The sequence below is a fragment of the Balaenoptera physalus genome (assembly GCF_965194825.1).
Source record: "Balaenoptera physalus genome assembly, chromosome: 1".
NCBI classification, from domain to species: domain Eukaryota; kingdom Metazoa; phylum Chordata; class Mammalia; order Artiodactyla; family Balaenopteridae; genus Balaenoptera; species Balaenoptera physalus.
The window spans coordinates 142,675,572-142,692,943 of NC_138882.1; the positions used below are offsets into that span (position 1 = coordinate 142,675,572).

At 35.1% G+C, this 17,372-nt stretch overlaps 1 protein-coding gene across 7 annotated transcripts in view; it reads left to right on the top strand.

The window, feature by feature from the left end:
* DOCK7 (dedicator of cytokinesis 7) overlaps nt 1-17,372 on the top strand; it is a 184,685-nt gene that overhangs the window by 12,653 nt on the left and 154,660 nt on the right. For 4 of the 7 annotated variants that reach the window (XM_082453122.1, XM_082453123.1, XM_082453125.1 and 1 more), the window contains exon 2: nt 8,309-8,414. In XM_082453122.1, the coding sequence (XP_082309248.1) occupies nt 8,309-8,414 (106 nt within the window). Of the gene's footprint in view, nt 1-4,219; nt 4,327-8,308; nt 8,415-9,865; nt 9,939-17,372 lie in introns of all 7 variants that reach the window. The other 3 variants (XM_082453120.1, XM_082453121.1, XM_082453124.1) reach the window with 2 other exon arrangements.

The following is a 17,372-nucleotide window of genomic DNA, read 5'->3' on the forward strand; positions in this document are numbered from 1 at the left end:
AATTGTATACAGTTTACACCAGGATATAATTTGTATGTTTGTGGGTAAGGAGATTCTGGCTTTATTTTTATGAAGTAGAGTGGAGCTAAGGATATATTTATTTCCTTTTGGGAGGATTGACTTTTTACAGTAGAGGTTTTTTTCCCTTCAGTTTTCTTTTTAGTTGCCAATTTCAGATCAGTGTTAATTTTTTCAAATGCTAAATTTAAAAGTCTTTTTTCTGTAGTTATAACTTAATATGTTCCATGAAGTAAGGAACATTATTATCACCATGTTTTAGTTGAGGAAATTGAGATATAGTGAAATGCTGTAGATCAGAATGATGGAGACTTCCAAGTCTCCTTAATACAGTGTTTTCTAAATCTTTAACTTAAATGTTATCCCAAAATAACGTCAGATGGGATACATGAGTCATCTGACATCTTTTTTTTCTTCGTCCTCCCCCAAAAGGAACTATGTCTTAAATGTTAAGTGTATTATAGAGAAGGATTATTTCTGTTCTTTGGTTTCACAAATCAAGCTGTATGTGTTTTTGTTTTCTTGGGGTTTTAGTGGTTACTGGTCTACTCTGGACCTTAATTCCTAAAGAATTCAACACAGGATAACTTACAAATGACAGTGCCTCAGATGGGAGTTTTATTTAGCCATCCGTGAAAGAGAAACAGATCATAGCAGTGGTGGTAGTTATTATAGTGTTCCTATTAATATGTTGGTATATACTACAGACATTTTCACTGGGCATCTTTAACTGACCTCCTGGTTAGGTTCTGGAGAATAGAGAAATAATATAAACTGTAACTAGAATTATTTACCTTTGGAAACTTGCTTCCATGGAAAGAGGCCTTGGGAGTTTTATGGATCTGAATTCAAACCCTGCCTTTACCTTTCATAAGTTACTCTATTTTTCAAGTTTATCTAAAAATATCTATTTTTTTCTTACTATAAAATAATATATGGTACTGCAGAAAATGTGGAAATACAAAAGGCCCAAAAGATAAAATAAAAATCACCCATAATTCTTGATTTAGACAAAAATCTCTCAGTGGAGCTTACATTCAAGCGATGATCTTTGCGAAGACTAGAAATAGCTTAAATGTCTACCAGTAGAGACTGGTTAAATATGTTGCAGTTTATTCATTTTATGGACTCTATATCAGATAAAAAGGAGAACAGTGGTTAAGAGTGGGGGCTCTAAGTTGAGACCTTAGTGCTATTCGTTATTGGTTGTATGACCTGAACATCTTAAAACTTCAGTATGCTGGTATAGTACCTACTTCATGAGTTCTTCTGAAGATTAAATGAGGTATATCAAATTTAACACTTTTATGTGTATCTGGCACGTTGTAAATGCTTGATAAATATTGCTAGAATATTATTATTAATTTTATGTTCTGATATGGAAAGATTCCTAAGATATATTAAGTGTATATGTAAAATATTAAGAAAAGGTTATGTATGATATTATATGTCATATTAAAAAATGAGGATTTCTTATATACACACTGATGTACACACATCTTTTTCTTGAAGGACACCTAAGAAAATACTCAGTGGTCATATGTGGGGAATAGGGTTGGGGATTGGAAATGGTAGAGAGTTATACCTTTTGTTTTTACTTCTTTGTGAAGTTTGAGTTTTTAATACCATGTACATTTTCCTTTTATTTACTTTTTTAATCATTTTTTTAAAAGATGTCTTCCTTTATCAAGTTGTTTTGTCTTTTCTCCATACTGGAAAATCTTATTCTCTCCATACTGGAGAAATCTTATTTTCTCTGCTTCTCATAGTAAGTTTATTTACATAATTGTAGAGCTTGAATGTAGTTCTAGAACCAGCCCTTTCCAGATATGCTAAAGATGTATTAGAGACTACTTTGAGATAAGCAAACATGTTATCTTGTTAAAACATTGCTAAAAAAGAAAAGTTTCACATAGAATAGGAGAGCATTGTGTTTCAGGAGGAGTTTTTTTTTTTTTTTCCTTCAGTAGTAGTTTTTAAACTTTACCAGTTAACAAATGGGATAGTAATGATGTCAGCTAGGCTCTTAAAGAAAAGGTTTTACATGTGTAGAACTCTTACGTTGATTCAGATTTTTTCCCCCCAGCAAACACTTACCTGATTACTTGACAGTGATAGATAAAAAGGCATACTTCTTGTCTCTTTCCAATCAATTAGAAAGCAACAATACTTATAGATTAATTTCCTCTGAAAGGCATTTGGAAAGTCCATATACTAGGTAGTCTCTAAGTTCATCCTTTTCCCTTACCTCCTTTTCTCTCTCTCCACTACACCTGTCTCTCCATTCCTCTTTCTCCGCCCCCCCATTGTCTTGTCTTAGACATCGAGGATGTAAAGATTAATAAAATGTAGTTCCTGCACTCAAGAAGTTCCTGTCAATTGTTCCATTCTAGCATTCTTATTGAACTACTTTTTTGGGGGGAGGAATTATGAATTTCACTATAGTCTCATTTTTTTCACTTCAGCTTTTTAAACAGTTTTTAAGCACCCAGAGTGTGCTAGGCACTCTGCTGGAGGGTGCAAAGGTAAGTAAAGCTAATCGCTTAGTTCCTTGCAAGGAGATAGGTAAATAGATTTCAGAACAATTTGATAGGTGGTATGACTAAGGTACTGCTCGGTTATCACAGTGAGGTAGTTCTTGATAGGAAAGTGGCACCAGACAGAGTTAAAAAATGTACGTTTTCTTTAATGGCAGAAATTAGCCTGCTTTGAGACATTTATACAAAAAAAGAGACATAGCGTACTCCTATCAGAAGTAAAGTTTCCTGTCCTCCTTCATTCCTCAAGGAGGTTGCAAAGGTACCTCTGAAGAGGGAGAGTGTGCCAGGCCTGAGAAGCCATATTCTTGATACTTCACCACACCTTTTTTTTTGTCCACCATACTTTTACATCTGTGGGTCGCATTACTACTATTCTAGAAAAACCTACTTTGCAGTTTATGTGCTTCTATCAGAGAGAATGTTTACAAACATTAGGCTTTCTCACTGCTGAAATCAAACTCTGTCAGCAAGGCCAGGTTCTTATTCCACCATAGAAAGCAGTCTGGCTAGTCTGCTGCCTGTCTGAACTAGCCTCCTGGAAACTCCACTTCCTTAAGTGAATGCGGATGAACACAAAATGCTTTGAAAGCACAGAGGACGAGTGTCTAACCTGAGGAAAACAGGGCAGAAATAATCAGGCAGGGATATATGGAGGGTATGATATACTTCCTGAAGAGTATTTGGCACATCTGTATTCCATATTTAGTTTGCTGGTTTTCTCTGTTAAGGCAGAGTAACAATAATTGAAGTGTTTTAAGCTAAATTATAGACATCATTTGCATCTCTAAAATATAAGGACATTTCCCTCCATTATTATAATACTGTTTTCCCACATTAAAAAAACACTGATTCTTAATTATGTAATACCTTGTCCATGTTCAAATTTCTCATTATCCCCAGAAATGTCTTTTATAGCTGGTTTGTTCAAATCAGGATCCAGTTAAGGACAATTCATTGCATTTGGTTATATCTCTTAAGTCTTTTTTTCCCTTTTTGAGTAGACTTTAATTTTTAGTCTTAAGTCTTTTTTATGCTAAAACTTAGCCCACTGCCTTTATTTATTTATTCATCACATTGACTTGTTGAAGAGACTTGACATTATAGAATGAGCTTTCTTCTGGTTTTTGTCTGATTGCTTTTTTTTTAGTATTGTTAACACTGTTCTCTGTATTTCTTGTAATCAATGTTAGATATACAGGTTTGATTCAGTTCAGGTTAAACATTTGTGGCACAAATACTGGAAAGGTGATACAGTGCTGCATTTCTTTAATCTATCGTTTTCTCTATTTTGCTTCTTTTGGTCTTTAATACCAACTATACACAATGGTAGAACTGTGATTCAATCCGTCAGTCATCAATCATGGACTTGGATAGTCACAGCATTGGAGTATCATCTGTTCTTGTCCTTTTTCTTTTGGGGAGTTTTAGCTAGCCCTTTCTTGCCTTGTCTCTGATATGTGCCCTTACCTGGTATATTCCATGGTATATTCCCTTACACTTCTCCCCTGAGTTCTGTGTTTAATATAAACAGTGCCAGTTCCAAGAGATCTTATTCTCTTATTTGCATATTACATTGCAGATTTTTTTTTGTCACTTTATAGGAGTAGCTCAACTAACCTCTTTTATTTTAGTCTAAACTCTCCTTACTCATCTTTACTCAGGTGTTTCCTCTGGTCCCATGAAGAATGACTAGAGATGAGAGAGGCCCAGATTGGCCTTGGGACGTTCTGGAAATCATGGTCGATGGGGCGTCTGAAAGTGGGACGAGGTTAGAGGAAAGGTTAAATGCAACATAATTTTCCCTCAGGATGTGGATCCTTTGTTGGTTATTTCTAATATCCCATGGTGAACGGCCTTAGCGAGTGCTTTCTTTTGTAAAAACTGTAATGCATGCTGACATAGGGAGCTTACGGAAATGGAGAGAGTTGGTAAGGAGTTAAATAGGTCAAATATTGGATCATGTGCTTTTGGAAGAGGAAGAAGATATTCTGCTATTATAATTTAAGAGTGTAAGTAACTATGGAATTTTTGACCTACTCTTCTTTCCACTTTGCAGTTAATACTAATAGCTTATTAGAAGTAAAAAAGACTTCCTTGTATTGCTTTACTATATGAGCTTCATTAGGAGTAGGAAAAATTGTTATTAAAAAAGTAATCTGTGATAAAGGATTTTAATTGATATCAGGTACTGTTATTCCTGATAACAGTTTATTCATTACATTTCTTGTCTTGCATACTTTGGACCATTATATGGTTAAGAGATACTGTTTTTTTAATTTGGGAAAATTCCTCACTTACCACTGAGGAAATCTTTTCATGCAGAGGGTCTCAGTATAAATACATCCTTTGTCTGGGTTGCAGATGGTTTTACTGCCATTATAGCTAAGTTTGGAAATGGTTCTTATTTCAAATTATTGCTGATTTTCTCTTTGGGGGAAATTATGTCATGTATAAATAAGACAAATATGTGTAATGTGGGGATTATCCTTTGTATGTCTCTGTTATTAAATGAAAGATTGTCTGTTATTAAATGAAAGATTGTCTCTTTTTGAAGTAATCATATTTTAAATTTTGTTTCACTTTTTAACATTTTCTGAAATCAGGGTATGTCTTTCAATTAATTGATAGTGTATTGCTTAATTAGCAAGGTTTTTCTTTCTTAGTGTACCTGAAGTAATAGCAAGTCTTAACAGTTACTGAGATCTTGAACTTGATCAAATATAGCAGTTTACAATTCAGATTACTCGTGGTTTAGCCCCAGAAACACTGAGAAACAGAAGCACTGAGGTAGTGCTGAGGTTGGTAGACTGAGTTGAGTAGCACCGAGGAAGATAGACACAATACTTGTTCTCTGTCTCTCTCTCTCTTTTTAAAAGCTTTTTCATATTTTCATCTCAGTCTTGACAACAGGATCAGGAGATTGTAAAGCCTTTAAACCAAACATAATAATGAACATTCACAGTGTATAGGCTTCATTAAAAGCCTAAGGGGAGTCATAAACTGCAGTGAATGTTCCTGTCCTCTCACATCCAGACGCTTTACAGAATTTGCCCTTTGCCCTCACCTCAATCTGTATCCTCCTTCAAAGGTTACATTCCTTCTTTAGCTTTCATCTCTAACCTCTAATCGTTTCTTCCTGCTCTTCTCTTCCTCCCTTGTCTGTTCTTAGTCTTTTTTATTTATTTACTTATTTTTTAAAAATTAGTAGACTTTTTGGGAGAGCAGTTTTAGATTTACAGAAAAGTGGAAAGTACAGAGAGTTCCCATGTTTACTTCCCAACCAAGTTTTCCCTTTTATTAAGATCTTGGATTAGTATGATACATTTGTTGTAATAGATAAGCTAATATTGATACATTATTATTAACTAAAGTCCATAGATTACATTAGGTTTACTGTTTGTGTTGTATATTCTATAGGTTTTGACAAATGTATAATGATATGTATCCATTATAGTAGTAGTATCATAAAGAATAGTTTCACTGCCCTAAAAATCCCTGTGCATTACTTATTCATCTCTTCCTTTTCCTCCTTCTTCCAACCCCTGGCAACCACTGTTTTTCACCCCTCCATAGTTTTGCCTTTTCCAGAATGTCATATAGGTGGAATCATACAGTATTGTATCCTTTTCAGACGGGCTTCTTTCATTTAGCAGTATTCTTTTAAGGTTCTTCCATGTCTTTTTTGGCTTGACAGTGCATTTCTTTTTACTGCTGAATAATATTCCATTGTATGGATGTACCATAGTTTGTTTATCCATTTACCTATTGAAGGATAATCTTCCAAGTTTTGGCAATTATGAGTAACAAATTAGCCTTTTATAAAACACAAATATGATCTAAAGTACTTCAGGTCACCTGTAAAGAAAAAGTTGAGCTAATTCAGTATCTTGAGCCTTAAAAAATGATAACTCTTTCACCTTTCTATCAGAAATTTCTAACTGAGTGGTCACCTCCTAGCGGTGCTCAAGAGATGTGTGTGGAGTGATTGAAGATGAAAAAAGTTAAGGGAGTATGGAAGAGAAGAAGGAGGCTAAAGATTATATCATATATTTGGATAATTTTTGGAAAATGAAATTGTCTAGAAATTCAGCTGGAAATTTGAATGGGCACGAAGATAGATGTTCAGGGCTCTGAATTTAACCATTAATTTGAGAACACTCCAGAACAGAAGTATCATCAAGCTGGCCCAGAATCGAAGGCAGTAGGCCTGTTTCACTTTACGTTCAATGGAATGATAGGAAGAAGGTAGGGTTTATTTTTTGGAAAAGAGTAAAAGAACAAAAGGCAAGGTTTATAAAATAGAGAAGTGACCAGTTGATGATCATAGGGTGGAGGTTAGATATTGACATCAGGAAAATAATTGTACAAAATCTATTGATAGTTGTCTTTATTTTGTGTTCTTTAGTTACATTTTTTACTTAGTAAAAATGTTACTAATGTGAGGAAGTTATTTAATTACTGGATTTAAGGCTCACTAAATATTTTGGTTTATAATTTTGTGAAGTTTAAGGAATATAGAGCTTAATGAGCTACAAAGTCATTTAAATGTCTAAAATATTTTTGTTTTAGAAATATTTATTTATTTATTTGGCTGCTCTGGGTCTTAGTTGTGGCACGAGGGATCTTCGTTGCCACGTGCGTGCGGGATCTTTTAGTTGCGGCATGTGGGATCTAGTTTCCTGACGAGGGATGGAGCCTGGCCCCTCTGCATTGGGAACGCGGAGTCTTAACCACTGAACCACCAGGGAAGTCCCTAGAAATGTTATTTAGTAAATTTGAAGTACTAGTATGCTCCCAAGGGTCAACAAGCAGCTTGAAATCGTGGAACTTCCTAAACTTTAATCCTGTTTCAAATAAGGACTTACTGGTCAAGTTATGTTACGGTAATGCCTTTGTGGTTTACTTCATTTGTCAGTAATACTATATATTTCATAGGACTAAATATACATTTCTCTGTTTTAAGTGCCACATGCTAAATATTTTAGGGAAAATAGCAATGAATGAAACCACTGCCTCTGTTTGTATAGGGCGTACATGAATGTGGAAAAAATAACTAGGAAGGAGGAAAATGCAAGTTAGGTTATGATAAATGCTGTTAAGAGTTTTTAAGAAGGGTGGTATTTTAGCTGTGGTGAGTCAAGAAGCTTGTATGGAAGTCCTGCCATTTGAGTTTTACCCCTAAAACTAGTTAAGAGTTGAGTTTGTGGATACAGGAGAGAAACAGCATTCTAGGAAGCAGTTTATGTTCATTGAGAAGAATTTGGGAAGGGATATGTAAGGCTGAAAAGGTGATTAGAGTCAGATTATGGAAAGCCATTAATGCCAGAGTATAAAGACAAGTTTTATTAGTTAAGTAAAAATAGGGAATAGTTTTCTGGGGCATGAATATTGTTTATAAAGTATTTTGAATTAATTTTATATCCTTAAAATATATGCACATTAATATATACATCTTATTATAGCTTCCAGCTCTATCATAAACCAAAGTATCAATATGTTCCCTGAAATGCCATATACAAAAAAAAGCCTTATGTAAGTTGGCTATAAGTGTTGTACCCTATATCAGCATTGTAAAGATTGTCTACTGTAATTATAAGCAGTATTTACCAAAATATCTTATAAATTATAGCCTTATTGATGTGCTGAGATTTTGTTGTTCTTTAGATGAGTTTTTAAAATTCTTAGCTTTCTCCCATTTTAAGTTAGTTTGTTTTCTTTTTAAAAACAATGTTCTTGCTTTTTTGTTGTAGAACTGTGGCTGCTGAAGTTAGGAAGCAGATCTCTGGACAGTACAGTGGTTCTCCCCAGCTGCTCAAAAACCTCAACATTGTTGGCAGTATATCCCATCATACCACAGTAAGTAGCAAATTTAACATATGGTATGTTACTGTGTAATTCTGACTAGGCCATGAAAAAATAGTGGAAAGATAAGAGCCAGTAGATTGGGTTCCATCACTACTCTCATTAACAACCTTATTTGTTGCTATCTCACTCTTTTCTGAAATTTGAGTCAGAGGAGTGTTGGGAGGTGTTATAGAAGTGTTGATTTCCTAGTCAACTCTGAAACTTTACATTCAGGATTTAATCAACTCTGGAATTTTGCAATTAGAACTTCCCAGACCCAAGGTGATTCATACATGAAAATTCAGCAATCTATTCTAAAAATAATAGGTACTGAAGTAAATGTTAAATAATTATGTAGATTCATAGTATTATCTATCTCCTTTAATAGAAAGGAATATATAGTTACTGAATTATTGCTTTAAGCCAGGTGCTATGTCAGAGATATAAATATATGTTTTCTTATTCAAGAGGCTGGCACGAAGATAATCAATTTTGATAAAAAACTGATACTTATCAGTTATAGTAGGAATATGAATTAAAAACATGCTCCATTTGTCAAAAACTGAAAAAGTAATTAAGAGTGACTTGGGTGAAGTTGTATTAACACTTTCTGTTTAGTTATGAAATGGTACAAATTATTGAACAAACATCATATGCCAGAGCATAATAGTTTGATTGACTTGTAGTGACATGTTTATAATGTTTGTGTTATTAAAATTTTAAAACATGGAGTTTACTTTTAACAACAGTAACATACTGATTGGAGAAATTTTAGAATATGTAGATTTCTGGATGGTGTAAATGTACATGGAGATGATCCTTCTAATACCCTCTTAGTGTCTTCAACTCCTCTTTTCAACTGATTTCCTGCATTCTGTGTTACACCGTAACTATTCACTTCCATAGTCATCTCTGGATTTAGTCATTATGAATAACCATAAGCTTCCTGTAATCTCAGTTTTATGTTTCCTATTCTCTTAATACCACTTCTTATCTTTCTTGCTCTCTTGTTCTGGCGCTCTGACTTCAACTGTCCTTCAACACCACTGGGACCTAGAATTTGTGATCATACTAACTTTTTTGTGTCTCTCACCCCTTGATGTCCTCTTTTCTCTCCTTACCAAACTTTAATTATTTGCTGATCATTATAATTACTCTTTTGCGTATACTCTTGGCTTCCTTAACTTCTTCTCATGTCATTTGCACTACCTCAGTGCTGTTTAAATCCAACCTTCTGCTTACTTCATACCTGTACTTGTGCAGCTGAGTATGGCTGGAGGAAAACACACAGATCCCATTGTCACGTTAAATTTATGACCACTAACTCATGAAGGCTTTAACATTGCTAGGCAAACATTTTATTTTCCTAGTCCGTTCATTTTCCCACTGTTTTAGTTGACCCATTTCATGCCTCCTACTCTTTCCTTAAAACCCTAATTGCTCTTCCCCATTTTCACTCTTAGGATGACTTGGCTTCCTGTTTCACTGAGAAAATTGAAGCAGTCAGAAAGAACGTCCACATACTCCTACCACCATGTGTGTTCACCTTTTATCATCTGTACCCATATTGTCTGTCTGTTCACCAGTTATTTTAAATGAACCACTAGTGAACTAGATCCCAAGTTCCCTTGCTCAAATACAGTACTTTAGGAATTCTCCCTACTCTCTCTTTTTTAGAAAAATTTATTTATTTTATTTATTTATTTTTGGCTGTGTTGGGTCTTCGTTGCTGTGCGCGGGCTTTCTCTAGTTGCGGTGAGCGGGGGCTACTCTTCATTGTGGTGCGCATGCTTCTCATTGCAGTGGCTTCTCTTGATGTGGAGCACCGGCTGTAGGTGCGCAGGCGTCAGTAGTTGTGGCACGTGGGCTCTAGAGCACAGGCTCGGTAGTTGTGGCACACGGGCTTAGTTGCTCCGCAGCATGTGGGATCCTCCCGGACCAGGGCTCGAACCTGTGCCCCTGCATTGGCAGGCAGATTCTTAACCACTGTGCCACCCGGGAAGTCCTCCCTTCTCTTTTATATCATCACTTTTTCTCTCTATTTATTGGATCATTCCCATCAGTATATAAACATGCAAGCATGCCGTTATTTCTCCCATTTAAAAAAATTCTGCTTTTTTTGCCCCACTTTTCCATCAGTCTCCAACCTCCAATATTTCTTTGCTCTTTTTTGCAACAAAATTCCTTCGAAGGGTTGTCAGAGCTTGCTGATTTCAATTTCTCTTCTTGTATTCTCTCTGAAAAAGTTCTTTTTAAGTTATGGGAATCTTCAAACATACACAGAAGTAGAAGACTAGTATAAACATTAACATCTTTAAATTTAACCACAGTGCTGTTATCACACTTAACAAAATTAACAGTCCATAATTCTTTGGTATCATCTAATATCCAGTGCATGTTAAATTTTCTTGATTATTTCATGCATATCTTTTTATAGTTGGTTTATTCAAATCAGGATCAAACAAAATCCACAGATGGAATTTGGTCTTAGATCACTTGCATTTTAAAAAAAAGCAGTTTCTCCCTCCTCTAACTTTTTTTTTTAAATTGAGGTATGGCTGCCTTACAATATTAAATAAGTTTCAGGTGTACAGCACTGTGTTTCACTATATTTAAAGGTTGTACTCCATTTAGAGTTATTATAAAATACTGGCTATGTTTCCTTTGCTGTATAATATATTATTGTAGCTTCTTTATTTTATAATAGTAATTTGTACCTCTTAATCTCCTACCCCTATCTTGCCCCCTGTCCCCCCCACTGCTAACCACTAGCTTGTTCTCTATGTTTGTGAGTCTGTTTCTTTTTTTGTTATATTCTCTAGTTTGTTTTATTTTATAGATTGCACATGTAAGTGATAACATAAAATTTGTTTTTCTCTGTCTGACTTATTTCACTAAGCATAATATCGTCCAAATCCATCCATGTTGTTGCTCATATGGTCGTCTAATAGTCTACGAGGGTGCCAAGAGCATCCAATGGGGAAAGGATAGTCTCTTCAATAAATGGTGCTGGGAAAGCTAGAAAGACACATGCAGAGCAGTGAAATTGGTTCCCTATCTTGTACCACTCACAAAAATTAACTTGAAATGGATCAAAGTCTTAAACATAGCACCTGATACTATAAAACTCCTAAAAGAAAATGTAGAGAAGAAGCTCCTTGATGTTGTTCTTGGAAATGATGTTTTTGGATATGACACCAAAAGCACAAACACCAAAAGCAAAAATCAACAAATTGGGGCTACATCAAGCTTAAAAGCTTTTGCACAGCAAAAGAAACAATTAACAAAATGAAAAGGCATCCTATGGGAGAAAAATTTTTGCAAATCATATGTCAGATAAGGGGTTAATATCCAAAATATATAAAGAACTCATACAACTCAATAACAAAAAGACAAACAATCCGATTAAAAATAGGCAGAAGAACTAAATAGACATTTTTCCAAAGAAGTTATCCAAATGGCCAACAGGTACATGAAAAAGTGCTCAGGGAAATGGAAATTAAAACCACGATGAGATATCCCCTCACACCTGTTAGAATGGTTATCATCGAGAAGACAAGCGATAACAAGTGCTGGCGAGGATGTGGAGAAAAGGGAACCTTTTCCATATGTATGGAAATATGTTAATATAAATGTTTCAGACATTATATGAAATTTCTAAAAATCTTAAAAAAAAAAAAAAAAGGGAACCTTTGTGCACTGTTGGTGGGAATGTAACATGGTACAGCCATATGTTTTCCTCCATACTGGAAAGCAGTATGGAGGTTCCTCAAAAAACTAAAAATAGAACTACAATATGATCCAGCAGTTCCACTTCTGGGTATTTATCTGAAGAAAATGAAAACACTAATTCGAGAAGGTACACACACCCCAATGTTCATAACAACATTATTTACAGTAGCCAAGATATGGAAGCAACCTAAATGTCCATCAACAGATGAATGGATAAAGAAGATGTGATGTATATATACAATGGAATACTACTCCCTCCTCCAACTTTTAAGTTTGTTTGTTTTTATGCCATTGACTTGTTGAGGAAATTGGATTAGTTGTCTTATAGAATTTCCTGCCTTTTGGATTTTATGTTTATTTCCTTGTAGACTTGTTTCTCTATCTCCTGTATTTCCTGTAACTGGTTAGATTCTGGTTCAACTTTTTTGAAATTTCTTCCTTGTAGACTTGTTTCTCTATCTTCCGTATTCCCTGTATACGATTAGATTCTGGTTCAACTTTTTTTTTTTTAACGGCTTTACTGAGATTTTTTTCACATAACCATACAATTCATCCATTTAATTTACAATTCAGTGGATTTAATATGTTCGCAGATATGTGCAACCATCACAACAGTCAATTTAGAACGTTTTCATTACCTCAAAAAGAAACTGTTTAGCTATCACCCTTTTATCTCCCTTCCGCCATCCCAAAACAACCACTAATCAAATACCAGAATTTTGATGGCACACCAGAAAAGACTGAAAGAGATCTGAACACTAAACATGTTAGTCAGAATTCCAATGCAGTGATTGTTGAAGTAAGACAGTGTCTCACATTGCCTGTAAGGGATTCTGTAGTGCTTCACTATTGCTTCTTATTGCATCCTTTAACCCTGCTTACTGCCCAGTCATTCTCTGTTATAAAATCATGTTGCAGTCTCCTGCCTTGAATCTGTAAATACAGGATCTTTCTTTGAAGTCTTGCAAAATAATTTATAGTTGTAAGCAGCTTATCACTACATCTGAAAACTAGCCTAGGCAGTTGTCTCTGATGGGAGTCAGAGAGAGTGGAGACAGTTGTAGCAGAAATAAATTTATATCCTTGCTCCAAGTCTAGTTAATATTACACCTAGAAAACCAGTGACTTTCTATGTGAGTTTGGGAAACAAGATCATTTATCATCTCTGTGATTTAGTGTTGTTAAGAGAGTGTCATAGCTTTCTTCCCAACCCTAACCCTTACTCTTGATATGGTTGGTCAATCTTTGAGGAAAGGTTAATTTTGAATTAGACATATGTAAGGACTCCCAGCTTTTGTCATTATTTTCATGGAGTATCATTTGTGACACTTTGAATCCTGAAAAGTATACTGCCTCAGAAATAATTCTTAGGTGGAGAAGCATTGATTTATAAAGTTTAAAAAAATGTTCGCTTAAATTTATGTATGTATGTATTTATATTGTGGTAAAATATACACAACAAAATTTATCAGTTTAACCATTTCTAAGTGTACAATTAAATGGCATCAAGTACACTCACAATTTTGTGCAACCATCACCACTATCCATTTCCAAAACTTTTTAATTAACGCAAACTGAAACCCTGTACCCATTAAAAAATAATTCCATTCCCCGCCTCCTCCCAATCCCCAGTAACCTCCATTCTATTTCCTGTCTCTATGAATTTGTCTATTATATGTACATACCTCATGTAAGTGGAATCATACAATATTTGTCTTTTTGTGTCTGGCTTATTTCACTCAGCATAATGTCTTCAAGGTTCATGTGTTAGAATGCTTCAACAGCATGTGTTAGAATTTCATTTCTTTTTAAGGTTGAAAAATATGCCATTGTATATGTGTACCACATTTTGTTTATCCATTCATCTGTTGATGGACATTGGATTGTTCTCACCTTTTGGCTATTGGTAATGATGCTGCTATGAACATGAGTGTACAAGTATCTGTTTGAGTCTCTATTTTCAATTTTTGCTAGAAGTGGAATTGGTGGGTCATATGGTAATTCTGTGTGTTTTGGTATTTTTTTTTTTCCAGAACCACCAAATTGTTTTCAACAGCAGCTGTACCATTTTACATTCCCACCAGCAGTGCACAAGACTTCCAATTTCTCAATATCCTCTCCTACACTTGTTATTTTACATTTTTTGGTAATAGCCATCATAATGGGTGTGAAGTAGTATCTTGTGTTTTTGATTTGCACTTTCCTCATCCCACTAATTTTGTTATGTTTTATTTTCACTTAGTTCAATGTAATTTTTAAATTTCATTTTTCAGACTTCTGTGACTCATGGATTATTTGGAACTGTGTTTTTAGTTTTCAAGTGTTTGGAGGTTTTCCTGTTGTCTTTCTGTTGCTAATTTCTAGTTTGATTACATTATGGTCAGAGAACACACTCTGTATGATTTCAGTTTTTTAAAATTTGTTGAGGTTTGTTTTAGGGTTCAGGATATGGTCTATCCTGGTATTTACTTTTTGGGCCTTTGAGAAAAATATTTGGTCTGTTGTCGTTGGGTGGATTGTTCTATAAATGTCAATTAGATCCTATTGGTTGATGGTGCTGTTGAATTTTACCATATCCTTGTTGATTTTTCTGTTTGATTTTCTTTCAGTTGTTGAGAGAGATGTCTTGAAGTCTCCAGCTATAACTGTAGATATATCTTATTTCTTCTTTCAGTTCTGTCAGTTTTTGCTTCCCATAATTTATAGCTCTGTTGTTTAGTACCTGCACATTTAAGATTGCTATGGGTCATAGCTGTTATCATCAGTAATGTACCTCTTTATTCAGTACTTTTCTTTGCACTGAAGTGGAAGTACTTTATCTTATGTTAATATAGCCACTTCTGCTTTCTTTTGATTAATGTATATATGGTATATCTTTTTCCACCCTTCTGTTTTCAGCCTCCTTATATTGTCTTTTTTGAAGTGAGCTTTTGGTATACCATACTGGTACGTCATGTTTTTAAATCCATTCTGCCAGTCTCTTATCTTCTTATTGGTGTATGTAGGCCATTTACATTTAATGTTACTATCATTCTGCTAGGGCTTTAATCTGCCATTTTATTTTTTGTTTGTTCTCTCTGCTTTTTGTTTCTCTAGTTTCCTTTTTCTGTCTTCCTGTGGGTTACCTGAACATTTTTTAGAATTCCATTTTGTTATCTGTAATGTTGTTGAGTGCATGTCTTTGTATAGTCTTTTTAGTGGTTGCTTAAGGTATTGTATATACATAACTAATCACGCTACTGGTGTTGACATTTTACCAGTTTGAGTGAAGTGTGGAAATCTTATGTACCTTTATGTCTCTTCACCCTATAGGTATTAAATTATATAGACCTCACCTGACATTGCCTCAGCAGTAAGGGGAAGGAGTTCTTGTTACTGCTGTATAGGAATAGGTGTCCAGATTCCCTGTGTGGACTCCACTGACACTGTGGGAGTGGAGGATTCATTACCTTCCAGTAGATGTGAAAATCTCAGCTCCCCACTCTGACTTCTCTGACATCGTGCTGAATGGGTAGTGTTGGGATGGCTTGTTACAGCTTGGTGAGGGTGAAGTCTAGCTCCCCGTTTGGCCTTTGCTGGTGTGGATATAGGTGGGACTACAGTTTTTCATGTGATGTTTGGCTGGAGTAGAGTGGTTATTCTCTAACAGTTTTCTATTTTACTAGGCTGCTGCTTTCTTGGTCCTTTGGCTGGGGAGAACAGGCTTTGGTTGTGTTTTTTGTTTTCCTGTGCTCCTTGGTGTTTCTGGGTTGTGGGCTTCTCTGCATCAGGTCTGGAGTATATAAGGTAAAAAGAAATTTTAGGTAACTCACTGTTGTGCTATTCCTTGGGTCCCGAGGTCCCTGTTGGTCTGCCTTTCTCTATCCACCTTTCAGAGCCGTCTTATGTTTATTTTATATATAATCTCTAGGGTTTGTAGTTGTAACTAGTGGGAAGAATAGAGATAAGTATGTCTACTCCATCTTCCTGGAAGTGGAGGTACCTACTTGTGACTTTTGATGCTGAGCACTTTTTCATGTGCTAACTGGCCATTTTTTAAAAAATAAATTAAATTTTATTTTATGGACTCTGTTGGATTTGTTTATTTAAAAAATTTTATTTAATTAATTTATTTATTTTGGTTGTGCCAGGTCTTAGTTGTGGCGCGTGTGCTCCTTAGTTGTGGCTCCAGGGCTCCTTAGTTGTGGCATGCAAACTCTTAGTTACAGCATGCATGTGGGATCTAGTTCCCTGACCAGGGATCCATCCTGCGTCCCCTGCGTTGGGAGATGGATTCTTAACCACTGCGCCACCAGGGAAGTCCCTAACTGGCCATTTTTATATCTTCCTTTCTGAATGTCTTACCAACTGCCCCCGCCATGCCATTTATTTGAGGGGGTGGTTTGTTTTTATGAGATGTGGGACTTCTTTATATATTCTAGATGCCAGTCCCTTATTAAATGTATTTTGTAAATATTTTCTCTTAGTGTGGCTTGCCTGTTCATTTTCTTAACCATCTTTTGATGTATCAATTTTTCTTTTACGATTATCCCTTTCTCTGAGAAACCTTTGCCTAGTCCAAATTTTGAAGATATTCTCCTATATTTCCTTCTAGCAGCTTTATAGTTTTAGCATTTATGTTTATATCTGTGGTCCATCTCAGTTTAGTTTTTGTACATGTCGTGATGTAAGGATTGAAGTTCATTTTTCCCCCATATAGATATCCAATTTTTCCAGCAACAGTAATTGAAAAAGATTTCCCTTTCCCTGATGAATTGCTTCTATGCTTCTATTAAGCATGTCATGATAGTGTATTAGGTACTTGGTAGAATAGGTAAGATAGAATGCTTATGAGAGAAAACCATGAATTTAGATCTTAAAGACCCAGTTTGAAATTTTTCTCTATCATTTTGTGGCTATTTTATTTTCAGAAGTTAACTTCTTTGAGCACAATTGCCTTTATTTGTAGAATTGAAATAGTAATTATCTCTAACTTATAGGGTTTGAGGGAGGTTTAAATGAGAAAACATATAATGATAATGATAATAATAGCCTATCTTTTGAGTGTTCATGATGTGATAGTCATTCATTATTTTACTTAGTATCTTTAAAATGTTGTTGCTCTACCTAGTTGTTCAGTCCAAAGAAGTATAGATTAAAGTACCTTCTTTGTAGTAATGCAAACTTGCACAGTAGGCAGGTCTTAGTGTTTTTACCCAGTTGAACATCTTGAAAAATAACATATTCTTATTTTCATTG